Consider the following 26718-nt stretch of genomic DNA (forward strand, 5'->3'; position numbering starts at 1 on the left):
CAAGCCCACACCCTTGCCAAGTCGGTAAAGTAATGACTTGACAGTGGTTCAAACTTTGACCTCGTTTTTCTCGAATACCAGTCCTCAAGAGCAAAAACTGAATATATATTTGAAATCAGCGCGATTTCAGCTTTCCAATGATATATGCCATGTCTCATAACTCCAAAATTACTTCATGACCTTTCCTAGAACTTTGGTTGTTTTTGAGAGGGTGTTACAGTAGCAGCGATTGTCCCACCTAGTAAAATTTTAGATGGATCGTACAGATCAAAAGAAGAGCTCCATTTTTGTAGTTGACAACTTTGTTGTACGGACACTCCCTAGTAAGTTACGCACCGACCAATTGCATAGTGCGATTTTGGAGCTGTTGTCTTAAAATGACAATAATTCTCTAGGGAGTGTCCATACTCAAAAGTTGTCAACTACAAAAATGTAGTTCTACTTTTGATCTGTATGACCCATATGTTCCTTATCTTTCGAATATAAACATTCTCCGTTTTACAGCTCACGAAAATGGCATATGTAGAAAGCCACTATCTCGAGCTCAATTCGGAGCAAGATTCCATTGATAACGTCGATGCTCAGCAAGTTGAAAACATTCAACCACTCGTTGATGATTCACAAAAAGCAATGCCTAAATCGGATTACTGTGGATTTGAAGGAGACGGCATTCCACCGGTCTATCGTGCTCAATTGCCCGTATCCGAGAAAACAAAACTGTCGACTGCTGAACCAAAATCCTCGTACATTTATGGAAAAGACGAGAAGGAGAAGTCGATGAGCGAAGAGAATGTTCTCATGGAAAACGAAGATCCGATTGAAGTGACCAGAAAGACAGAAATGGAAAGTGAGATTTTGCACACTTCATCTCATGTCACTTCATCGATCGCCACGACTTCATGTCTTCCACATAATGTATGTTTGAAAAAATTGCGAGTAATTTCTGATTTACCATTTTGAACCTTATTGAATTTTGACGATTTGGAGCTCGAAAAGTTGAAAAATGTTTGCAAATGGAATTTTTCCATTTTCAAGCAAACTCTAGTTTCATTCAGTATATGCTAAAAATTTCAGCTTCTCTCGATCGATTTTCAAAAAGTTCATTTTTTGACCTATGAGCACTTACCGTACTACAGTAACCCGGAGCTTGGTACCCAAATTGCGTTTTAAAGACCGTTTTTCGCTCAACTCTATTCCTTTCCTCATTACCTCAATTATGCTCAAGTTGAGTCCATTTTCAGCAGAAAAGAAAGCTCCAGATGCTGAGATCGAATACGCTGGATCCTCCTCCCATATGCTTGCTGGTTTTGAAGGACAACCGAAAATTTTGTTCGATTTGTTATCAAGAAATCACGACGAGATCTGTTCAGGACGATGCCCTGAACCAAAAAATCAATCGACACGGGAAAGAGGAACACGGACGGAAAGAGACACAAGTAAACTGCAGTGTAATCCGAGAGTAAGTAATTATCAAACTTTTTGGGAAAAAAAGGAATATAATTGACAGTTTTTGATGTTAGGGATTTGCGAAACTGAGCTGGGTACCGTCCGTATTTATGATAATCTTTCAGAACGGACGATGGAAAATTGATCATCTCGTACGACAGAGGAAACATATTCTATTTCCTTTCCGAAAAAGAGTTGGAGGATGAGAAGAAAGGAAAAAAAGTCGTTCGAGAGAATAAAAAAGAAGAGAAGAAGGATGAGAAGTCTGCTAAGAAAGTGGTTGAAGTGAAGAAAGAAAAGAAGAAGGATGAGAAGTCTGCTAAGAAAAAGGTTGAAGTGAAGAAAGAAAAGAAGAAGGATGAGAAGTCTGCTAAGAAAAAGGTTGAAGTGAAGAAAGAAAAGAAGAAGGATGAGAAGTCTGCTAAGAAAGTGGTTGAAGTGAAGAAAGAAAAGAAGAAGGATGAGAAGTCTGCTAAGAAGAAGTCATCTTCTGTTATGGAGAAAAAGTGTATTCCGTGTAACGTGTATTATTTATGTTGATTTATTTGATTGTTGTGAATAAAATAAAGATTCATTTCCATTTCCAGCGTGACCTTTCGAAAGAAGAATTAGTTTTTATGAGAAGAAAAAAGAAGACAACGGTTATTTCGGACTATTGAACAAATTCGGAAAAACGCCTCCGAAAATCTCTCAAGTGAGTTATTGGGGTTACGGTAATGGCCATTATCCAAATCTTTAAAAAATTTGCGGGAACGGAACCTTCACTTGCCAAGTCGGTAAAGTAATGACTTGTCAGAAGGTCCAAACTTTGTCCTTGTTTTTTCTCGAATACCAGGCCTCGAGGGCAAAAACTGAATATATATTCGGAATCAGCGTTTTCTCAGCTTTCCAATGATATAAGTCACGTCCCATAACTCCACACTGACTCGCTGACCTTCCCTTCCCTAGTCAGCGCGTCAGTTCACGTGGACACGTGTACTCCACGTGGCAACAAGTAGTTTTCTGAAGTCGGTTGGCTTTCAGGGTTAGTTCTAATTTTAGCGTTGGTTGTTTAGCTTTTGTTTTGTAAGTTTTACGCTTATTCTTATTCTAATTTCTTGCAATAAACCTTATTTATTGTAAGAAACTGTGTATTTGTCGTCTTATTTTTATCCGGAACCTATCACCCCGTATTCATACGCGGCCAACTCTTGAATGTTTTTCATGTTTTTCTGTGTTTTTTTTTCGATCGAAAAAGGGCCGTTTTTGAACGTTGTGCTCATCAGAAATTTCAACAAAAAGCAGAGAAATAGGCATTATTGATTTTTCATAAAATAAATTCATGGAAATTGGTGAAATCCTTCTAAAACTCTTTTTTCGTGAGTTTTTTCAACCAATTACTGAGAATTCGTCGTTTTCTTGTTTTTAGAGGATAAATAATGAGTTCAGAATACGGAAAAAAAATTTTCATACTCTTTTGCTGTCGAAAAAATGCATTTGATCATTTTTAAATAATCTAAGTTTTCTAGGTTTCAGTTTACCGATGTATTGTTTCATTTCTGATTAGGCTATGGTACTTCCTAAATTACGCATTGGTGTTTGCGGACAATGCGCCACACCTCACGCGCAGTAAACTTTCCACTCTTTATCCCTTTTTGCTGCATTTTCCACGAATTTCCACGAAAAAAATTGTATTTTTTCCAGAAAATCGCCTCAGAAAATGTCAGAAATGCTGAAAACCAATCCGACCGCTCTCCTTGCATGTATTTTCTCCGAGTCTCGCCGTACCAAAAACGTCGAGGAGGCATTCAAAAACTTCCAAGAGGCAATCGGAGACGATGTAATTGAATACGTGGATTTCGAGTACTGGTTTAATCGAATTTATCAAGGAAATCTGGATTTCGATCATGACAGAAGGTCAGTTTAGAAATAAATGCTGAAAAATCGGAACTGTTTGAATTTCAGTACCGATTCGCAGATGCTCACTCGCCCCGATTTGCAAATTGAAAGGCTCAATGAGATTGTCGGAAATCTGGATATTTCGCCTCAGAAAATGTCAGAAATGCTGAAAACCAATCCGACCGCTCTTCGCATTTGTATTTTCTACGTGTTTCGTCGTACCAAAAACGTCGAGGAGGCATTCGAAAACTTCTGTAAAACAGCCGGAGACGATGTAATTAAATACATGGATTTCAAGTACTGTTTTAATCGATTTTATCAAGGAAATCTGGATTTCGATCATGACAGAAGGTCAGTTTAGAAATAAATGCTGAAAAATCGGAACCGTTTGAATTTCAGTACCGATTCGCAGACGCTCACTCGCCCCGATTTGCAAATTGAAAGGCTCAATGAGATTGTCGGAAATCTGGATATTTCGCCTCAGAAAGTGTCCGAAATTCTGAAAACCAATCCGACCGCTCTTCGCATTTGTATTTTCTACGTGTTTCGCACTGGGTAACAGCGATGAACCTCGCGAAAGCGCGCTCTGTTGACACGAGAGCCGCGACGCCTCGAACGGAATAAGCCGCGACGCGGCCGGCGGCGCTCGGCGCGATGAAAAAGCTCCTTTCCTCAACTGAAAACGCAATAAGAAGGCGTTTTTTTCGAAGAAAAAGTCAAAATCAACTAGAATACCGTTTTCCTTTTTCATAAAACGTTATTTTGGACATATAGGCACTAAAAAATGCGAAAAAGACTAAGAATTTGAAAGAGATTTGAGACAAGGAAAACTATGAGAATACTCACAACTAATGACATGTACAACACAAAACTTTCGAACAATATCAAATTTATTAAAAGAGTAAAATAAAAACAAAGCAAAATTAGAGAAATAAGGAAAATTTACATTGAATTTCGAAGAAGCGTTGTTAAGGTGAATTTGAGCCGAAGATTCACAATTTCAGCTGCTGACAAGACGTTGAAGAAGAAATCTGAAAGTTTTATTCATAAATCTACGGGAAAACTGTCTAAACGGAAATAATACGTGGAAAAAATAACCTGAAAAGTTTCTCTTGACTTGTAGGCTGATTTTGTCCATTTTTCGCAGCATTAGTTGACTGAAAATAGATTTTTTTTTGGTTCTGTAATAATATTTTGAACGAATAACAAAGTAAATATACGAAAAGTCGGTTTTAAACGAGAAAAAATGAAGAAAATTAAACTTTTTTGATGAAAAAACGAGCTTCGCGGCTTATCACTTGAAGGGAGCCGCGACGCGCACGCAACGCGTCTCTCTCGGTGTCGATTTACGAGAGGAATTTGAGGTTCATCGCTGTTACCCCGAGGTTTCTTCGAGAGAAAAACGTCGAGGAGGCATTCAAAAACTTCTGTAAAACAGCCGGAGACGATGTAATTAAATACATGGATTTCGAGTACTGGTTTAATCGAATTTATCAAGGAAATCTGGATTTCGATCATGACAGAAGGTCAGTTTAGAAATAAATGCTGAAAAATCGGAACTGTTTGAATTTCAGTACCGATTCGCAGATGCTCACTCGCCCCGATTTGCAAATGGAAAGGCTCAATGAGATTGTCGGAAATCTGGATATTTCGCCTCAGAAAGTGTCCGAAATTTTGAAAACCAATCCGACCGCTCTTCGCATTTGTATTTTCTCCGAGTTTCGTCGTACCAAAAACGTCGAGAAGGCATTCGAAAACTTCCAAGAGGCAATCGGAGACAATGTAATTGAATACGGCGATTTCGAGTACTGGTTCTATGGATTTTATCAAGGAAATCTGGATATCGATCATGACAGAAGGTCAGTTTAGAAATAAATGCTGAAATATTGGAACTTCTGAATTTCAGTACCGATCCGAAGCAGCTCTCTCTCACCGACTTGCCAAATGAAATACTCAACGAGATTTTCGGAAATCTGGATATTCAGGACAGGTTGGAAAACTCAATTCTGTCGAAAAATAATTTATAAAAATGTCTTTGCAGGATCAATGTGCGAAAAGTTTCGCGAACGTTCGAGAAAGTTGTCGACAGGGTCAAAGAAGAATACGCGGATGTTTCAATTTATATTCGTAATAATCGAGAAATGGCAATTTCTCTTTGCAATCATTCTGCTTGTTACAAGAAGGGAAAGTGTGATTGCGTCGTTCCACATGATTATGAGTCAATCAATCAGTTTAACATTGAACTGAGTGCTCTGTCGTCAATGCTAACCAACTCGAAATCTCCAATCAAAGAGTTTGTTATTTCAATCAAGCGTCCCGAGATTATGCCAAAATTCATCGAATCACTTTGCAAAGACGTCAGTCCAATATTCTATGCGAGATTTGTTTGGCTAGATTTAGAAGACGATGATATTCTCATTCCAATTCTCTCGCTATTCAAGCCTGGAGTACTCGAAGAATTTTCCCTGGATGAACCCCAACTCGACGACGATATGTTTGCTAAACTTGCCGAAACGGATCAATTCAAACAATTGACACACTTTTCTTACTCGCAATTGTTTCCTCTTTCACAAATCAAACAACTATCTCATTTGTCCATGTTTGACATAACAATGGACCATGTTTCGGCAGAAGACGTTGTGATCATTCGAGATGTGAGTTGATACTTGTTTCCTTCTAAAATCAATCGATATGTTTTCAGGTTCTCTTGCAGTTTGTGAATCTCAAACGTGGCTGCATTGAGATCAGTGATATGGACCTTTCTGAAATTCGAGCAGTGCTCAGAAATGACGATAACTCCGACGACAACGATGACGACTCCGTGGAATTCTCTTATCTTTATCCTATTCCGGATTCTGATAAATCACTCCGTATAGAACATATATATATAGACATATATAGTGAAGGAATTTCCGCGTATTTTGTAAATAATTAGTTTAGCTTTTTTGAATTGCATTTTGTTGTAAAGTGGTTCTGGAATATAAATATAATTGTGATAGTTCATTTATAACCATAGCATGGTTCATTTATAACCAGGGCACTGTACTTCACAAAGTCCGCATTGGTGTTTGCGGACATTACGCACATTGCCCAGCCTCATTCCTCACTTTCTTCCTCCAATTAAATCAAATTTTTCAGAGAAACTGGAAATTCGATTCGATTTTCAGAAATGAGTCTTCAATATCGCGCGACTCTCTCTTCTCCCAACCCGCTCCCTACATCAAACAATTCCAAAGGCATCGTCGGTCTTCATGAAAAGACAGAAGAAAATTGATCCGGAGGTGAGAAAATCAGAAAACTAGTATTAATTTCTAATTATTATTTTTCTAGATCGAGAGAAAAATCGAATTAAAAACCAGCGAAGACTCTGACGTCGTTCTCGACAGATGGGATCGTGATGGATTCTCTTGGTCACAAGAAGCCAATGATATTCTCAGTAACAAGTTCCATCTTGAGACCTTCCGACCACTCCAACGCGCCGCAATCAACGCAGTGATGAGTAAAGAGGACGCTGTTGTGATTCTCAGTACAGGCGGTGGCAAAAGTCTCTGTTATCAGCTACCGGCACTTCTGGCCAAGGGTCTGACTCTTGTAGTGTCTTCATTAGTCTCTCTGGTCGAGGATCAGATTCTACAACTCAGAAAGTTGGGAATCGATGCGTCGAGTTTGAATGCAAACACTTCGAAAGAGGAGGCGAAACGAGTGGAAGAGGCGATCACTCGTAATGATTCAGAATTCCGTTTATTGTATGTCACACCTGAGAAGCTCGCGAAAAGTAAACGAATGATGAATAAATTGGAGAAATCGTTGGCTGTCGGATTCTTGAAATTGATTGCGATTGACGAGGTGCATTGTTGCTCGCAGTGGGGACACGATTTCAGAACTGATTATGGATTTTTGAATGTGTTGAAGAGACAGTTCAAGTGAGTAGGCTCCCATTCATACTTTTCAATTCTCCCACGTTTTTAGAGGTGTCCCAATCCTTGGTCTCACCGCAACAGCCATCAGTAATGTGCTTGATGACGTCAAGGATATGTTAGGAATTCAAGCAGCTTTAGTATTCCGTGCTGGTTTCAATCGTTCCAATTTGAAATATCAAGTTCTTCCAAAGAAAGGAAACGAAGACGAGTGTGTAGAAGAGATCGCCGCTATCATCAAAAAGCGATTTTCGGGAGAAACTGGAATTATCTATTGCTTGTCTAGAAATGACTGTGAGAAGGTGGCGAAGTCACTGAAGGCACAAGGAATACGTGCAAAACATTATCACGCTTATATGGAACCAAATGATCGAAGCGCTTGGCAACGGATGGGGAAACGAAGAGTATAGATGTCAGTGAAGAAGCCAAGGCGGCGGTGAAGATTATCGAAGGTAGGTTGAATTCAGAAACTTATGAAACTACTAAGCATCATTTTCCAGAAAATCTAAACTCTGCGAAAGACGGAAGTGGCCGAATCACTGGCAACAAACTCGTCGAGCTTCTAGCCAAAAGGTTGAAAGGGAAACGATCACGAGAATTTTGTGAGCGACTAATCGTCTTCCTTCTCCTCGAATCATATCTTCAGGAAGATTTCCATTATACTGTATACTCGGTTATCAGTTATGTAGTCGTTGGATCCAAGTGGAGAGTGTATAATGGACGGGATGAGATCCTAATGACAGTGGATGATGAGAAAGGATCGGTTTCTGCTGCTTCAAGTATAAAGAGTCGAAAGAGGAAGGCTGTGATCAGCTCAGACGAAGATGCAATTTCATAATTTTAATAAAGTTTTAACATTTTCTCACTTTTTTAAAATGTGAATAACTCGAAAACGGTTCTTTCCACCCGGTTTTATATCTTTCTTTTTTTCTTTTTGTTATTTTTAAACCATTTTTGTTTCCAGAATGCCTACAATCCGCTCGAATCTCAGCATCCCTCTAACCCATCTGAATCGAATCGACGATGTCCGTATGGAGACGGACGACGTTGAGAAGAGAAGTGAGACGACGTTCCGCCCACTATGCGTGAAATGTGGTGTTTTTGGAGCACAAGATGGATCAGGATATGCCGAATTTGGAAACACTAGAGTCTTGGCACAAATGTATGAAAAAGAACATCTCACTTCAGTTAACAATTGTATAATTTCAGTACAATTGTATAATTTCAGTATCTTCTCTGTCTGCAGTCATTTTCGTCAATAAATATCCTGGAAAAGTGATTGATATCGAAGTGACCGTTCTCTCGGACGATCGAGGTGTTCTGTCAACAGCTCTCACCGCTGTCACTCTCGGTTTGGCTCATTCTGGAATAGAACATATGGGACTGACAGCTAGCGCTCATGTGGCATTAAGGTAGCTGAATTTACTGAATTATTTCCCATGAAAACAATATTTTTCAGATCAAACGGCGATTATATCACCGACCCAAGCACATCTGAAGCAGAGGACGCCATCGGCGGAGTGACTTTCGCGTTCGTCCCAAATCTCGGGCAAACAACATGTGTAAATCTATACGGACGGATTCCTCTGAAAGCCACGTCACCACTTTTGGAATTCGCGAGACAACGAGCGATTGCACTGGTTCCGGCGATTCACAAAGCGGTGGTGAACAGTGTAAAGGAGAGGGAATAATGGGAAGAGTGCAAGCGCGCCCCAGTGAACAATGCAGAGATTCCTCGTCTCGACTGAGTAAATAAGTGTCTTAGTCATTCCGCTGTTGATTTTATGCCTTTTTCTTCTTCTCGTTGTGTTATTTGTTACCTCCATTTCTACTATATTTTCGATAAATTCATTTCTTTCTCTTTTTGAATTGTTTTCTCTGTGTTATTCCGTTCAAAATTGTCGTCTAATACCTTTTTAATTACTCTCTCTGAATTCCTTCTTTTTACTACTCAATCTTCAGTCATCTTCCACTTCATTTCCCTTCGAAGATGATCATCTTGGAGCAGAACAACAGAATCATCATCGAGCTTCTCGAGCAGAAGTAGGCAAATGCGAAAGAAGGGTGAGTCCGCATTAAAAGTGTTCTGAAAATTGAAACAATAATTTCAGTGCGAAACCAGAATCAGTCAACGTCACATTCGCCGATTTCGACGGTGTTCTATATAAAGTGTCGAATCCGGATGGTGTGAAGACAAGAATCATTGTAAGAAAATTCTTTAGAAAGAAAGGAGAATTTCGAAATGCAATGAAGTTCTCAACGCGTGATTTATGTCTCTGTTTAACCCTGCGAACCGAAAAAAGAAAGTCGTTCAGGCGTGTTTGTATGAAAATCTACTGGAAATCTCGAAATTCAACTTGTTTTCTCATAATTTGTTATTTCAATCAAAGTCTTCTGAAAGTTACAAGAGATCTCGACTTTTCAAGTTAAAAAATCACAATATTTTCATATTTTCAGCTCAGCATTGCACTCAAATTCTAAGCAGAACTTCAACAACACGGTGCCGATGATGTAAGTAATCGTTCTCTAGCCATTCCAATAATCGCTTTCATATTTTCAGTTACTTCGAAAAATCTACGGCGGACACATGCGCGCGACACCCGAATCCGGCGGATTCAATGTGACGCTGGAATACGATTTGAGTGCTCTGCCTGGCAATACGTCAGAATTGGTGCAGAAGGCGTCGGCATTGAAGCGAAACTGTTTCGCATCGGTATTCGAGAAGTATTTCGAATTCCAGGAGGCTGGACAAGAAGGACACAAAAGGGCTGTGATAAACTATCGAGAGGATGAGACAATGTGAGTTGGCACAATCATTTTTTCAGAACGAATTCATAGTTTTTTTAGGTATATTGAAGCGAAGGCGGATCGTGTCACCGTTATCTTCAGTACAGTTTTCAAAGACGCCGACGATGTGATTATTGGAAAAGTGTTCCTTCAGGAATTCCGTGAAGGACGTAAAGCGAGTCAAACGGCGCCAGCGGTGCTCTATTCACTCGGGGAGCCCCCGTTGGAGTTGAAGGATTTGCCAGGAGCACGAGTTGGTGACAATGTTGGATACATAACATTTGTACTGTTCCCGAGACACACCAACAAGAAGACCCGAGACAATGCGATCGATTTGATTCATTCATTCCGTGACTACCTTCACTATCATATCAAGTGCTCGAAAGTCTATCTCCATACCAGGATGCGCGCGAAGACTACCGACTTTTTGAAGGTGTTGAATCGGGCTCGCCCAGAAGTGAAAGGAGAGAAGAAGACGTTCCACGGAAGAACATTCCAGACTCAGTAAATACTCAATTTCCTCCGTTTTCCAATGTTTTTATCGCTTTAAACTCCCCATATTTATTGTATCCTACATTTTTTCTAATCTATGAGGTTCGTGATCTATATCGTACATTATTCATGAATTTGTGTTTAGTATCTTTTTATTAGTACCCGATTAAGGAAATAGTTGTGCAATGGGTTCAAAAGAATCGGGAGAAAAAGGATAATTAAAATGCAAACATTGTGAATCACTGGCTCCATTGAGAGATCAAATTATTGAGCTGCATTACAAGCTCTGCTCTTTCATTGAGCAAGTCGAATGTCTGAAAATTCGTGTTCATCGATACTTTAAAAAATTATTCATGGTAGGAGCTAATTTCTCGAAGTGCCCATTTCTTACCTTTGTTCCGTAAATTTCGAAAAACGCGCAGTGAACGGAGAGATACTTTCCACGGTACTGTGGTTGGTCCAGCATATGGAAGACATCCCTTGCTGTCAAAGCATAAATTCCCTTTGAAGCGTTTTGCTTTTTTCCAGAGAAGTCTCCGCCCATTGTGTGAGTTTTTCCAGTACCAGTCTGACCATAGGCGAAGCAAGTGGCATTACCGTTTTCGAAAATAGTTTTGACAAGTGGAGCAGCAGTGAATCTAAAATTCATGAATTTACAGTAAAAACAAATTATTGAAACTATACCGGTAGACAAGTTCGTTATTTCCGTACTCATCAAAACAGTAGTCGAATCTAAACTTCTGATTGTCCAGGCACTTTGTCAAATCGACACGTGTTTGTGGTTGATGGAGAATTGTGATATCACGAGAAGGAATAGTGATAACATCTACTTCATTTTTCGTCAGCTCTTTTGTATTCAAAGGACGTTTTCTCAGACAAACCGAAATGCGATTCTCATTCACACTGTCAAACATTCCAAGTGGGCGGTAGTCAATCTGAACAATTTTGATGATGTTTAATTTCAGAAAATCATCAAACCTGTGCCCTATAATTACGAATCATTTCCGCAAACGCAAAATTTCCGTTTGAAGGAGAAACTTCTTGCTGGGGATAAGATTGATTAATGTTATCTGTTGACGTCTGAAGTGTTTTCTGAGGTGGTGGTGGCTGAACAGGTGTTGGCTTAGGAGTTTGCAGAGTTGGATTCAATGTCAGAAGTTCGTCCATAGAAAATTCTTTTAATTTCGTCTCACCCTGAGAAAGAAAAGTACAAAACAATAGTCTTCCGAACGTAATAATAAAATGCATGATTTTTGGTTGGGGACATAAAAAATGCATGGTTTTGTGATGAAGATAGCAGAAGGAAGCCGATGCGTGCCGACAAATTAGACCATTCTAGCTCACCTTCTCGTACCATTCGACCTCGTATTGTCCCTCTGGTTTCACTTCTATGATTACTGCCCCGTGAACGCGGCCGTCACTCCTTTTGATCTCGACATGCATTCCAATCGGAAACATTTTAGCTGGAATTTATCAAGATGTGTGAATTTGAGTGGAACATTGTATAAAACACGGTCTCCTAGGATGATTTTAGGGGAAGATTACGTCATCAAACGTGGAATGTCACGAAAAATGAAAAATTACAAAAAATTCACACGTGAGGCCGCGCGCTTTGGAACTGTTGCGCTTTGGAACTGTAACGTTTTGGAACTCTTTTAACGGTGCTAGATGATTAGCCTTAATTTCATAATTTTAATAAAGCTTTAACATTTTCTCACTGTTTTTCTGTGAATAACGGTGCTTTCCACCCGGTTTTATATCTTTCTTTGCTTCTTTTACTTTTTACCTTTTTTGTTATTTTGTTCACCATTTTTGTTTCCAGAATGCCTACAATCCGCTCGAATCTCAGCATCCCTCTAACCCATCTGAATCGAATCGACGATGTCCGTATGGAGACGGACGACGTTGAGAAGAGAAGTGAGACGACGTTCCGCCCACTATGCGTGAAATGTGGTGTTTTTGGAGCACAAGATGGATCAGGATATGCCGAATTCGGAAACACTAGAGTCTTGGCACAAATGTATGAAAAAGAACATCTCACTTCAGTTTACAAATCTATAATTTCAGTACGGGTCCCGAAGGAGACGGCAAATGAGAAGAGGCGCATGCAAAAGTGACGATTACACTGAAAGGAGTAGAAAACGAGACGAAAGTCGCCGAGTTTCGTGCTGAGTTGACATCTTCTCTGTCTGCAGTCATTTTCGTCAACAAATATCCTGGAAAAGTGATTGATATCGAAGTGACCGTTCTCTCGGACGATGGAGGTGTTCTGTCAACAGCTATCATCGCTGTCACTCTCGCTTTGGCTCATTCTGGAATAGAACATATGGGATTGACAGCTAGCGCTCATGTGGCATTAAGGTAGCTGAATTTACTGAATTATTTCCCATGAAAACGTTATTTTTCAGATCAAACGGCGATTATATCACCGACCCAAGCACATCTGAAGCAGAGGACGCCATCGGCGGAGTGACTTTCGCGTTCGTCCCAAATCTCGGGCAAACAACATGTGTAAATCTATACGGACGGATTCCTCTGAAAGCCACGTCACCACTTCTGGAATTCGCGAGACAACGAGCGATTGCATTGGTTCCGGCGATTCACAAAGCGGTGGTGAACAGTGTAAAGGAGAGAAAATAATGGGAAGAGTGCAAGCGCGCCCCAGTGAACTATGCAGAGATTCCTCGACTGAGTAAATAAGTGTCTTAGTCATTCCGCTGTTGATTTTATGCCTTTTTCTTCTTCTCGTTGTGTTATTTGTTACCTCCATTTCTACTATATTTTCGATAAATTCATTTCTTTCTCTTTTTGAATCGTTTTCTCAGTGTTATTCCGTTCAAAATTGTCGTCTAATACCTTTTTAATTACTCTCTCTGAATTCCTTCTTTTTACTACTAAATCTTCAGTCATCTTCCACTTCATTTCCCTTCAAAGATGATCATCTTGGAGCAGAACAACAGAATCATCATCGAGCTTCTCGAGCAGAAGTTCGCAAATGCGAAAGAAGGGTGAGTCCGCATTTAATATGCTGAAAATCGAAACAAAAATTTCAGTGCGAAACCAGAATCAGTCAACGTCACATTCGCCGATTTCGACGGTGTTCTGTATAAAATGTCGAATCCGGATGGTGTGAAGACAAGAATCATTGTAAGAAAATTCAAAGGAAAAGAAGAATTTCGAAATGCAATGAAGTTCTCAACGCTTGATTTTTGTCTCTGTTTAACCGTTCGAACCGAAAAAGAGAATCGTTTGCGGAAATAAGACTCGTTTTTCTGGAAATCTAAATACTGGAAAGCTTGAAAACCCTCAACTTATTTTCTCATAAATTCCAATAATCGCTTTCATATTTTCAGTTACTTCGAAAAATCTACGGCGGACACATGCGCGCGACACCCGAATCTGGATTCAATGTTACGCTGGAATACGATTTGAGTGCTCTGCCTGACAATACGTCAGAATTGGTGCAGAAGGCGTCGGCATTGAAGCGAATACTGTTTCGCATCGGTCTTCGAGAAGTATTTCGAATTCCAGGAGGCTGGACAAGAAGGACACAAAAGGGCTGTGATAAACTATCGAGAGGATGAGACAATGTGAGTTGGCACAATCACTTTTTCACAACGAATTCATAGTTTTTTTAGGTATATTGAAGCGAAGGCGGATCGTGTCACCGTTATCTTCAGTACAGTTTTCAAAGACGCCAAATTTTCAAAAACGTTGTGACTCATAATGGCCGAGAATCCTGGTCACGATGAAATGATGATGGATCAGCAGCAAGGGGCACCGCAACAAGCCGATATGAACTTATCACCAATCGAGAAGGAGCTCGACTCGTCGCTCGCCGAGCAGGGTCATCATGATGGAAATGTATGTTTTATATAGTTTTATTTGGAATTCTTTCAAATATCCAAATTTAATTGATGCTTGTTGTTCAATTTGCACTTATTTCAGTACCACTTGGACGGCGTACACGTAAGCGAAGGAATGAAGCGAATGATTATCGATTTGCAACGTCACTGGCTCAACGAATATCACACTTCTCGTGAGAAATGTCTTGTTGAGCTCACCGAGAAACTTCATCAGGAATTCATGCAAGATCAGCAAAAGATTCGTGCGGATCTTTTGCAACAGTTCAAGGAGGAACTCGAGCAGACACGTATCGATTTGGATAATAAGCATCGAGAGAATCTGAAAATGGAGAGTGCCAAATTGATCGAAAAACACAAGAGAGAGCTGCTTGCGGCGAAGAAGAAGCAATGGTGCTGGTCGTGTGAAAATGAGGTTTGTAAACGACTGTCTCTGATGAAATTTCCAAATTTGAGTAGATTTGAATGCTCAGTTTATAGAATAATACATTTCCTATTTACAATTCTGTTTGACACCTTGTAACTACGTCTAATATCAAAAACATCACATTCCAGGCCGATTTTGAAAGCTTTGTCACTGTTTATCTATACATAAGACGGATTTATTGCTAGGAATTGTAGAACACACCGAAATTATCCATGTTTAATGCAAAGTATCAAGAAATTACAAACGATTTCGACGGTGTTAGAAAGTCGGCTCAAAATGTCAATTTATTCGAAATGTCAAACAAATTCTGTTTTCAGGCGATCTACCACTGCTGCTGGAACACCGCTTACTGCAGTGTCGAATGCCAACAAGGTCACTGGCAGACCCATCGCAAGTTCTGTCGGAGAAAGAAGGGAAACAATGCAGGTGGCCAAGGAGCGCCAGGAGCTAATGCAGCTCAACAAGCAATTGCTCAACAAGCTGCACAACAGCAACAATAAGATCTTCCAATAATCTCAAACATCCATTAACTCCTTCATTGAACTATTTACTTGTACTCTACCACACTTCTTTCTCTTATCCTGTTTAACACATACTAAACTGACTCAATTTGAAACAAGACATTGCCCATCCCCCCAGATTTTCCCCTCAAAGATGCCGATCTCTTTCTCGTCTTGTTTCTCCGATGATCGGTTCAAATGTAAACTTTATTTACATGAAAAAAATATATCCGATTTTCGGATATTAGTGCTCTTCGAGTCCATCTTCAATTTCGAACGTGGTTGGAGGTTGGAGGAGAAATCTGAAAAATATTTGAATTTTCAGTCAACTGTTTTTAGTTTTCCTACCATGCTGAATACAAAACCCATTCATCGAGAGCTTTCAGGAGCTGCTCATTTGCTGGATCACGGGGTTGATGATTGGCCATTTGAAGGTTTGACAGTTTTTCGATTTGATTCTTCAAATCGGTTATGACGGCCAACGTTTTTTTTTTCTGCTTCTCCTTCTCCAGAAATGTTCGCAATATTTCTTCAGCAGTGACGGGTGCTGACATTTTTCCACTTGCCGTTTGGAAATGTTTTGAATTCTCTGCATCTTTTGTATATTCTCCCTCCCCATTCGGGTCGAGAGAATTAGTTTTCTTTGGTCCTAGGCTAAAAAGAGGAAAATTGATTATTAACACTATTCGATATTACAGAATTTATTGGGTTTCGTGTTTCGAAAATTGGTAGGTTTCGTGTTTCGAAAATTGGTAGCTATAAATGATACAGAATATGATTCTATGATTAATCGATAGTCGATAATCGATAATGAATTTACATGATTTAATTGGGTGAACAGGGTTAGTAAAACAGAAACAGTTAAAGTAGAGTAACGGGAACGGTAATTAATAAAACAGAAACAAATAACGTAGAGTAACCGGAACGGTAATTAGGTAATTAGACAACATGGACTGATCTCATCCTTCTTCTGGCTGACGTATTAGCACCGGTGGTCCATCCTCCTTCTCCTCCGCTCCGGCCGATATTCCTTGCGCTTCCGGCGTATCCACCAAGTACCTTTCGAGGCCAGCATCAGATCGCCATCTCCCACGCGCCTTGATCTCCTCCTTCGAAAATCCTAGTCGTTGCAAGTCGTTAGCGGCTCCTCGTCTCAATGAGTGGTGAGTCCCGTCTATCCCGAACTCCATCAGCTTCTTTTTAACTATGGAGCTTATCGCGCTCGCTGAGAGTCCAGCTCCATTATTCAAATTTGAAAACAAATACTCACTCTTTCTCGATCGTAGAGATTCGCAAACTTTCCATCGCTTGAGGCGACAGTCCAAATCCGAACCATCCGAACAAGGAATGAACGTGCTTCGACCGAGTGCCTGCTGATCGTTCTTTGCTTTTCTCACTCGGATTTCCAAGATTCCGTTGGTTTGAGTAAGGTCCGACCATTTCAGATTCGCGGCTTCCTCAGCTCTCAGTAACGCTTGATGAGACAGCAACAGAATCAGTGTATCTCTTTCACCTTTCTCATCGTTGCTCTTCGTTCCAGCGACGACTTGCAGCTCACTCCACGACACTGCTTTCGGTTGTTGTCTCTTCTGCACTTCTTTCCTCCGTGTGGCTCGAATCACATCCGCTGCCAGCTGACGTCCAACTTTTGACATTTCTGTGTTAGACATCTTGAATGCTGCCACGATTTTCGCCAGCGAACCACCGCCCACCAACTCCGACCTGGATGCCAAGTATATCAGAGTGGATGTCTCGTTGAGTGGAAGACCGTTATTTTGTATCCATCTCCTTCTGGCGGCGTTCTCTTTCAAGTAGTCCCGAGCTGTCGACGGTGCTTTTCCCTCTAGAGCCGCCCTGGCCAGAAATTCGATTGCTTTCACAAGATTTCCCGGTCCGAGCGAGTTGAGCATGTTTTTGACGAACGTCAACTTCTCTCCTTCTGCAAAAACTTATTATTCCTTTTCAGCCTTCTTGAACTGTCCTGTCCCTTTTTCTCTCCCTCTCTCTTATTCGTGTTCGTTGGGTCCGGGTGGGAGGGACGTTAACGAACACGTAGAATGAGGAAAAGATGACCGGCCCGCGCATAGCGTGGGTGGCTGTCGCGACGGGACCTTTTTCGCGTAAAAGTCTCTGCGCCTTTAAACCGTTGCTCGTCTACTCATACTATAGCACTAGACTACCCTTCCCAAGAAAACAAATAATTCTCCCTCCCCATTCGGGTCGAGAGAATTAGTTTTCTTTGGTCCTAGGCTAAAAAGAGGAAAATTGATTATTAACACTATTCGATATTACAGAATTTATTGGGTTTCGTGTTTCGAAAATTGGTAGAACACGCAAAGCCATTGGGCTAAAAAGAAAAATCGATAAATGCGAGCATGAATGGGGATCTGCAAAACTCTGAAGCCATTCTTTCTCCTCTCTGGGAGCCTCTACCTGGCGAAATAATTTTAGTATTAACCTTGAATATTCTACTATCTCTAATCTCCGGGATGAACTCTCCCCGCTCGTTGACTAGCGCTTGATATGAGGGATGTGTTTTCCACAAGGGCGTTGCTAAAATTCCTCTCAATTTCTTCTGCCGTGCCACCCGCATTAGGCGTGGAATAAGAACAGGAGGAGGTACCCACCAAGCCAATCCGATAGATCCAGCTTTGTCAACATTCTCGAAGACGTCTGCGCCAAGAGTCCCTGGTTCTGGCAGTCTGGAAAAGAATAGCTCTGTTTTCGTGTTCTGTTCGTCTGCGAACCAGTCACATTTGACTTCACCCCATCTTTTTTGCGCCCACTCAAACGCCCAATTTTGCACTGCCCAGTCGTCATAATCGAAGTCTCTGCTAGCCTCATCCGCTTCCTTATTCTGTTCTCTGGGAATCCAGATATATTTCGCCTGGCCAATACTGCGCAAACTCTCCCATACTCTTTCAGCCACACTCTGCAGCGCCCTTTTCATTGAGCCTTTTCTCAAAATGATGACTGCTGCTTGGCTGTCTGTATGGATCAAAACTGCTCCTCTTTTCCACGACGCCATTCTTTCTACTGCCATTAGCACGGCCCTCAACTCTCTCAGTGCGCTCGACTCATTCTGGAAACCTGTTCCTCCTAGTTCGGACATTCTCATCACTGTTTGTCCACTCCCGTTCTTCAGCACTGCGCCGAGTCCCTCTGCAGATGCGTCGGTGAATAAAAACCACTGTGGTTCAAACTCTTCTTCCATGCCTCTTATCATGCCGCCGCTCTCTAGCTTTTCTTTCCAGAAATCCAACTCAGATATCTCACCTTCACTCAATTGTCGTCTTATCGATCCAGCTCTTTCGAGCCCGTCCGTCTCCTCTGCTACCACCGACGCCATCTGTCGCTGACGACCAATCGCTTCGTGCCCTGCAACGATAGTCAATGATGACAAATAACCACACATTTTCTGTCGGTCCAGAACCGACGGAGCCCGGCTCCTTTTTAACAACGAGATCTGATCTCGGAGAGAATTCTCTCTTTTCCCAGTCAATCTGACCGTTCTTTCTGACAAGTCTCCTCTTATGCCCAGCCAAGTAAACTGTGCGCTTGGTACCCAGTTTGACTTATCTTCTGCTACACACACTCCCGCCGCCTTCAAATCCTCTCTCACCATTCTCACCGCTCGCTCCGCTTCCTCTCTGGTTTTGGCTAAAATCAAGCCATCATCCAGATAAAGAAATATATTTATTCCCGCTGCTCTCCATCTTCCGACTAGGGGTCTAAAAATTTTTGTGAATAACCAGGGAGCTGTAGAGAGACCAAATGGGAGCGCGTTGAATTTCAGAAACGGAGAGGATGGGGGATCCGAAAGCGAAAAAGCGAGCAAATCTGAAGACGCTTCCGAAATCTTAATATGGTGGTACCCACTACGAAAATCAAAAGTAGCTGCATAACATGCTTCACTCAAAAACGGCCAGACCGTTTTCCAGTCCTCTTGCCTGAACCTGGCAGGCGATAACCCTTTATTAAGTTTGGAAAGATCCAAGATTAGCCTCAATTTCTCACCATTTCTAGCCACCTGAAGCGGGCTAACGACCATCGGGCTCTCCGCCACCGACACGACACCCGTCTCTCGTAGTTTATTGATTTCTGTAATTACAAAATTCATATTATTCTTGGCCATCTTCCTCATTCCCTCGGGTGCGGGAAGAGGAAAATGTTTATCTAAGGGAATTTCGTAACCGTTCTTTATTACCTCTAAAATCCAACGTTCTCCTGTTAACTCACACCAAAACTGTATATGCTCCGAAAGCCTGTTGGGGTATACCTTACCTGGTTCGACCGCACTGGGTACTATAGTGTCCAATTTCGCCGCAACTGAAGCATTGGATTTGAGAACGTTTCGGAAAGTCTCCAGAAGTCGAGCTTCCACTGAACGGTCTTTTCGTCCCGAACGCTCTTTCACCTCCTCTTTGCGAATAGGCTGAGAAATTGCGGACTCCGGATTGCCTTCCTCCGAAGCCCGCTGCTGGAAACCACTGTCTTCTCGCCGATCCTCTCTGACTCCTGGTGTCTCCTTGACCCATCAACTGAGCCAGTGCCATCAACTGCGCGTCCCCTGCACTGCTTCCCTCTCCACTCGTGACCGCCGCTATCGCTCGCAGTTTCTCCACATTCTTCAGAGCCGAGGGGTCTTTATCCAGCAACATCAGCTCTTGGTTTCTTCTTTTCAGCAGACCGACGACCTCCTCCACAGCTTTCCCAAGATCCGCCGCACCGTTATTCAGCATATTGATGACTTGTACATTTATTTCCGCCTGTTTCTGAAGGCCTTTTTGCGACAATTCCGGAACCTTCTCGTCCCCTTTTCTCATTGCGAGCAGTTCCGGAGCGATCATCTCCAGAAATTCGTCCTTGAACTGTCTCATTAGCTCCATTGAAAATGACCCAGTGGCGGGTACTTGTCCTTCGTCGGTCATCTTACTTTCTTGTCGACAACAAATGTTACGAATAGAGTCCAATATAACGATTGTTACGAAACTTTACGCAAAAAATACGTAGAAATCGCTACCAACGTTAACGAACACGTAGAATGGACAGAAATTTATCTGGATTCCCAGAGAACAGAATAAGGAAGCGGATGAGGCTAGCAGAGACTTCGATTATGACGACTGGGCAGTGCAAAATTGGGCGTTTGAGTGGGCGCAAAAAAGATGGGGTGAAGTCAAATGTGACTGGTTCGCAGACGAACAGAACACGAAAACAGAACTCTTCTTTTCCAGGCTGCCAGAACCGGGAACTCTTGGCGCAGACGTCTTCGAGCATGTTGACAAAGCTGGAGCTATCGGATTGGCTTGGTGGGTACCTCCTCCTGCTCTTATTCCACGCCTAATGCGGGTGGCACGGAAGCAGAAATTGAGAGGAATTTTAGCAACGCCCTTGTGGAAAGCACATCCCTCATATCAAGCGTTAGTAAATGAGCGGGGAAAGTTCATCCCGGAGATTAGAGATAGTAGAATATTCAAGGTTAATACTAAAATTATTTCGCCAGGTAGAGGCTCCCAGAGAGGAGAAAGAATGGCTTCAGAGTTTTGCAGATCCCCATTCATGCTCGCAATTATCGATTTTTCTTTTTAGCCCAATGGCTTTGCGTGTTCTACCAATTTCCGAAACACAAAACCAATAAAGTCTGTAATATCGAATATTGTTAATAATCAATTTTCCTATTTTTAGCCTAGGACCAAAGAAAACTAATTCTCTCGACCCGAATGGGGAGAGAGAATTATTTGTTTTCTTGGGAAGGGTAGTCTAGTACTATAGTACAAGTAGACGGTGAACGGTTTAAAGGCGCATAGACTTTTACGCGAAAAAGGTCCCGTCGCGACAGCCGCCCACGCTATGCGCGAGCAGGTCATCTTTTCCTCATTCTACGTGTTCGTTAACGGCGCTCCGCGCGACCGCGCTCGCGACCGCGCTCGCTGAGACGAACACGTAGAATGAGGAAAAGATGACCTGCTCGCGCATAGCGTGGGCGGCTGTCGCGACGGGACCTTTTTCGCGTAAAAGTCTATGCGCCTTTAAACCGTTCACCGTCTACTTGTACTATAGTACTAGACTACCCTTCCCAAGAAAACAAATAATTCTCTCTCCCCATTCGGGTCGAGAGAATTAGTTTTCTTTGGTCCTAGGCTAAAAATAGGAAAATTGATTATTAACAATATTCGATATTACAGACTTTATTGGTTTTGTGTTTCGGAAATTGGTAGAACACGCAAAGCCATTGGGCTAAAAAGAAAAATCGATAATTGCGAGCATGAATGGGGATCTGCAAAACTCTGAAGCCATTCTTTCTCCTCTCTGGGAGCCTCTACCTGGCGAAATAATTTTAGTATTAACCTTGAATATTCTACTATCTCTAATCTCCGGGATGAACTTTCCCCGCTCATTTACTAACGCTTGATATGAGGGATGTGCTTTCCACAAGGGCGTTGCTAAAATTCCTCTCAATTTCTGCTTCCGTGCCACCCGCATTAGGCGTGGAATAAGAGCAGGAGGAGGTACCCACCAAGCCAATCCGATAGCTCCAGCTTTGTCAACATGCTCGAAGACGTCTGCGCCAAGAGTTCCCGGTTCTGGCAGCCTGGAAAAGAAGAGTTCTGTTTTCGTGTTCTGTTCGTCTGCGAACCAGTCACATTTGACTTCACCCCATCTTTTTTGCGCCCACTCAAACGCCCAATTTTGCACTGCCCAGTCGTCATAATCGAAGTCTCTGCTAGCCTCATCCGCTTCCTTATTCTGTTCTCTGGGAATCCAGATAAATTTCGCCTGGCCGATACTGCGCAAACTCTCCCATACTCTCTCAGCTACGATCTGTAGCGTCCTTCTCATTGAGCCTTTTCTCAAAATGATGACTGCTGCCTGGCTGTCTGTATGGATCAAAACTGCTCCTCTTTTCCACGACGCCATTCTCTCTACTGCCATTTGCACTGCTCTCAACTCTCTCAATGCGCTCGACTCATTCTGGAAACCTGTTCCTCCTAGTTCGGACATTCTCATCACTGTTTGTCCACTCCCGTTCTTCAACACTGCGCCGAGTCCCTCTGCAGATGCGTCGGTGAATAAAAACCACTGTGGCTCAAACTCTTCTTCCATGTCTCTTATCATGCCGCCGCTCTCCAGCTTTCCTTCCCAGAAATCCAATTCAGATATCTCACCTTCACTAAGTTGTCGTCTTATCGATCCAGCTCTTTCGAGCCCAACCGTCTCCTCTGCTATCACCGAAGCCATCTGTCGCTGACGACCAATCGCTTCGTGCCCTGCAACGATCGTCAATGATGACAAATAACCACACATTTTCTGTCGGTCCAGAACCGACGGAGCCCGGCTCCTTTTTAACAACGAGATCTGATCTCGGAGAGAATTCTCTCTTTTCTCAGTCAATCTGACCGTTCTTTCCGTCAAATCTCCTCTTATGCCCAGCCAAGTAAACTGTGCGCTTGGTTCCCAGTTTGACTTATCCTCTGCTACACACACTCCCGCCGCCTTCAAATCCTCTCTCACCATTATCACCGCCCGCTCCGCTTCCTCTCTGGTTTTGGCTAAAATCAAGCCATCATCCAGATAAAGAAATATATTTATTCCCGCTGCTCTCCACCTTCCGACTAAGGGTCTAAAAATTTTTGTGAATAACCAGGGAGCTGTAGAGAGACCAAATGGGAGCGCGTTGAACTTCAGAAACGGAGAGGATGGGGGATCCGAAAGCGAAAAAGCGAGCAAATTTGAAGACGCTTCGGAAATCTTAACATGGTGATACCCACTACGAAAATCAAAAGTAGCTGCATAACATGCTTCACTCAAAAACGGCCAGACCGTTTTCCAGTCCTCTTGCCTGAACCTGGCAGGCGATAACCCTTTATTAAGTTTGGAAAGATCCAAGATTAGTCTCAATTTCTCACCATTTCTAGCCACCTGAAGCGGGCTAACGACCATCGGGCTCTCCGCCACCGACACGACACCCGTCTCTCGTAGTTTATTGATTTCTGTAATTACAAAATTCATATTATTCTTGGCCATCTTCCTCATTCCCTCGGGTGCGGGAAGAGGAAAATGTTTATCTAAGGGAATTTCGTAACCGTTCTTTATTACCTCTAAAATCCAACGTTCTCCTGTTAACTCACACCAAAACTGTATATGCTCCGAAAGCCTGTTGGGGTATACCTTACCTGCTTCGACCGCACTGGGTACTATAGTGTCCAATTTCGCCGCAACTGAAGCATTGGATTTGAGAACGTTTCGGAAAGTCTCCAGAAGTCGAGCTTCCATTGAACTGTCTTTTTGTCCCAAATGCCCTTTCACCTCCATGGCCTCCTCTCTGCGAATAGGCTGAGAAATTGCGGACTCCGGATTGCCTTCCTCCGAAGCCCGCTGCTGGAAACCACTGTCTTCTTGCCCCACTTCTTTGGTTCCGATTATCTCCTCCTTGAGACATTATCTGGGCTAACGCCATCAATTTCGCATCGCCTGCATTGCTTCCTTCCGAACTCGTGACCGCCGCGATTGCCCTCAACTTTTCCACATTCTTCAGAGCCGAAGGGTCCTTGTCCAACAGCAGCAACTCTTGGTTTCTTCTTTTCAGCAGATCGACGACCTCCTCCACAGCTTTCCCCAGATCCGCCGCACCGTTATTCAGCATATTGATGACTTGTACGTTTATTTCCGCTTGTTTCTGAAGGCCTTTTTGCGACAATTCCGGAACCTTCTCCTCTCCTTTTCTCATTGCGAGCAGCTCCGGAGCGATCATCTCCAGAAATTCGTCCTTGAACTGTCTCATTAGCTCCATTGAAAATGACCCAGTGGCGGGTACTTGTCCTTCGTCGGTCATCTTATTTTCTTGCCGACGATCAATGGTACGAATAGATTCCGATATAACAATTGAATACGGAACTTTACGCAAAAAATACGTAGAAATCGCTACCAACGTTAACGAACACGTAAAGTCCATTCTACGTAGAACTGACATTTTTCCACTTGCCGTTTGGAAATGTTTTGAATTCTCTGCATCTTTTGTATATTCTCTTATCAAGATGCTCCATTTTTCGCCACGTTTCAAAGGTTATGTGGATTGTATCAGTTCAGAGGTCACGTTTTTAAAAAAGTTGTTCTTATTCACTTTCATGAGTTTTTCGGAGAAAACTCACTTGTAAATCAAGCAAAAAATTATATCATTTGGAAAAGAGAGATAAATTTCGGTAAGTGCTCTGTGGGTCCCGAACTCATGACCGAACTCGCACGAGTACAATACTGCAACTGAGCTATACTGATAAGAACCTCTTTTAAATCTATTGAAGAGTTGACGCAATACATGTAGAGCATAATTTTATTCCACTCGAGACTTCGAATTTTTGAGGATCAGTCCTTCATTGCATATCAGTGTCTACTCTCTTGTACGGTTCCTGTCAACAAGATTGGTGAATTTCTCCCCGATATATCTGAATGCTCACTCTCTCTTTTCCGAAAATGAAATAAATCATTGAAATCTGTGCTCGTCTATACATATGCTGTGTTAATAAAATGAAGTAATACGAATCGGATAACGGACCCTTGGTTATTAATAAAGCTGCTACCGTATTCTTATTCCAAGATTCACACAATTCCTCTTTTCTCGTGCTTTTTATTCTTTTCCGACAGAGGGGTATCCTCAATTCGCTCTGTTCTCTCGTTCATCTAGGTTAATACCTGATTTCATCTCTCTTAACCCTTCTATTATTTTCCGTTTCGTTTTGTTTATGTGCCTACTTTTTAGTCTTCAGAAGATTTTGTATTCCGTTACTTTCGAATCTTGGGAATTTCGTATTCCAGTGGTTGATCTATATTTTAAAGGGATTCAGGCATCTGAACTGCGGGTTCAAGTTTTCGGGTTAGGGTTCAGACCACATATGTTATATATATTCATCTAATTTGCATGATGTATATCATAGTCTTACTTAAGCAAATTTGAAAATGTTTTCAAAAAAAAAACTTCAATATAACACCACTCAGTTTCTCGTTCTGACTCGTATCATTCCAGGTTTCAGTTTTGGTAAATTGATCCAATTAGCTTTTTTGTAGCCTACAACTTCACCATAACACTTTGAATTTTATAAAATCGTTGAAAATGAACAAAGGTACAATGTCTCAAAGCTACTCGACCTAAAAGTTTTGAAAAAAAAAAGAAAAATGTTTGTGAATCGCCCATCTTTAATGAAAACATCGTTGAGAATTTCGCGTATCACTCAGGGTCTTTCCCTTGCCAGATATATGCATTTAAAGTCATTTCCGGTGCAAACATAGAATTTTTCAAGAGACTCTATTATCGGAATAAAAAAGTTCCGACATTTTTTACCGACGCGCAAGAGTCGCGGTACTGGTAGATCAGAAACGCCCACTCATCATAAACATTTCTTCTGCAAAATCAGGGCACGGTTTCATTGAATTCGCGGGTGAAGTTTTGTTTAAAAATACCACTTTTTAAAAAAAATTTGACCTATTTCCCTTAAAATTTCATTTCCACCATGAAGTTTGAGGAAAAAAGATCAAATTTTAAAGGAAATAGGTCAAATTTTATTTAAAAAGTGGTATTTTTAAACAAAACTTCACCCGCGAATTCAATGAAACCGTGCCCTGATTTTGCAGAAGAAATGTTTATGATGAGTGGGCGTTTCTGATCTACCAGTACCGCGACTCTTGCGCGTCGGTAAAAAATGTCGGAACTTTTTTATTCCGATAATACATTTATTTCAGATTTTTTTCCGAGATTCTTCAGATTGTGACTCGTCATTAGAGTAACGTGTCGATCGCTATGATCATCGATAGAGTCGACGATAATCGAGAAAATCATGTCGATTTGATCGAACTTTAGTTTAGTCGATGGCCAGAAAATGAATCGAGACTCGACGATTAACAAAAAGTCATGATTATCATCTGGAAATTATCGATGACTATCGACGATCATGATCACTGGTGATTATCGATAATTTATCGACCGGCGATTATCGATAGTCGGTCGACGATTATCGATAATCGTCGACCGTCGCGGCGATCGGCGATTATCGACGATTATCGACGATTATCGACGATAATGAGCAAAAATAAAAGACTCCGGAAACGGTTTTAAATGGCTCAAACTGGTCAAAAATGGTGTTTTGATAGTCTTGTAAGAGTCCTCTATTGATTCCATCAAAAAAAAAATTAAAAATGAAAGAAAATTTTTTTTTCAAATTTTTCAAAAAAAGTGAAAAAAATAATTTTGTTTAAAAATGTTTTTCTTGGTGTAAATTGATAGAGTAGCTTCAGAAATCTATCAAAACACCATTTTTGACCAGTTTGAGCCATTTAAAACCGTTTCCGGAGTCTTTTATTTTTGCTCATTATCGTCGATAATCGTCGATAATCGTCGATAATCGCCGATCGCCGCGACG

At 41.7% G+C, this 26718-nt stretch overlaps 7 protein-coding genes across 7 annotated transcripts; 5 read left to right on the plus strand and 2 right to left on the minus strand.

The window, feature by feature from the left end:
- Window positions 1–6575: 6575 nt before the first annotated feature.
- Window positions 6576–8079, plus strand: GCK72_011817 (uncharacterized protein; the record flags this gene model as incomplete). Its single annotated transcript, XM_053728691.1, has 5 exons — window positions 6576–6605; window positions 6655–7247; window positions 7294–7535; window positions 7652–7693; window positions 7742–8079. 5 exons carry the CDS (start codon window positions 6576–6578, stop codon window positions 8077–8079), a joined length of 1245 nt encoding a protein of 414 aa, XP_053588268.1.
- Window positions 8080–8206: 127 nt separating this feature from the next.
- Window positions 8207–8932, plus strand: GCK72_011818 (uncharacterized protein; the record flags this gene model as incomplete). Its single annotated transcript, XM_053728692.1, has 3 exons — window positions 8207–8438; window positions 8488–8653; window positions 8701–8932. The coding sequence occupies 3 exons, from the start codon at window positions 8207–8209 to the stop codon at window positions 8930–8932; spliced, it is 630 nt and encodes a 209-aa protein (XP_053588269.1).
- A 299-nt stretch (window positions 8933–9231) lies between these two features.
- GCK72_011819 (uncharacterized protein) lies at window positions 9232–13160 on the plus strand (the record flags this gene model as incomplete). Its single annotated transcript, XM_053728693.1, has 7 exons — window positions 9232–9284; window positions 9353–9446; window positions 9802–10040; window positions 10089–10532; window positions 12343–12586; window positions 12667–12881; window positions 12929–13160. The coding sequence occupies 7 exons, from the start codon at window positions 9232–9234 to the stop codon at window positions 13158–13160; spliced, it is 1521 nt and encodes a 506-aa protein (XP_053588270.1).
- GCK72_011820 (uncharacterized protein) lies at window positions 10760–11978 on the minus strand (the record flags this gene model as incomplete). The annotated part of the gene is made up of 5 exons (XM_053728694.1): window positions 10760–10834; window positions 10912–11158; window positions 11205–11455; window positions 11499–11714; window positions 11865–11978. The coding sequence occupies 5 exons, from the start codon at window positions 11976–11978 to the stop codon at window positions 10760–10762; spliced, it is 903 nt and encodes a 300-aa protein (XP_053588271.1).
- A 294-nt stretch (window positions 13161–13454) lies between the features above and the next one.
- On the plus strand, window positions 13455–14240 carry GCK72_011821 (uncharacterized protein; the record flags this gene model as incomplete). The annotated part of the gene is made up of 5 exons (XM_053728695.1): window positions 13455–13528; window positions 13574–13667; window positions 13874–13981; window positions 14052–14110; window positions 14159–14240. 5 exons carry the CDS (start codon window positions 13455–13457, stop codon window positions 14238–14240), a joined length of 417 nt encoding a protein of 138 aa, XP_053588272.1.
- Window positions 14241–14246: 6 nt separating this feature from the next.
- Window positions 14247–15310, plus strand: GCK72_011822 (uncharacterized protein; the record flags this gene model as incomplete). The annotated part of the gene is made up of 3 exons (XM_053728696.1): window positions 14247–14384; window positions 14469–14798; window positions 15128–15310. The coding sequence occupies 3 exons, from the start codon at window positions 14247–14249 to the stop codon at window positions 15308–15310; spliced, it is 651 nt and encodes a 216-aa protein (XP_053588273.1).
- On the minus strand, window positions 14460–15864 carry GCK72_011823 (uncharacterized protein; the record flags this gene model as incomplete). Its single annotated transcript, XM_053728697.1, has 3 exons — window positions 14460–14705; window positions 15161–15290; window positions 15659–15864. 3 exons carry the CDS (start codon window positions 15862–15864, stop codon window positions 14460–14462), a joined length of 582 nt encoding a protein of 193 aa, XP_053588274.1.
- Between the last annotated feature and the right edge of the window lie 10854 nt (window positions 15865–26718).

Source organism: Caenorhabditis remanei, chromosome III (genome assembly GCF_010183535.1).
Source record: "Caenorhabditis remanei strain PX506 chromosome III, whole genome shotgun sequence".
Lineage (NCBI taxonomy): Eukaryota > Metazoa > Nematoda > Chromadorea > Rhabditida > Rhabditidae > Caenorhabditis > Caenorhabditis remanei.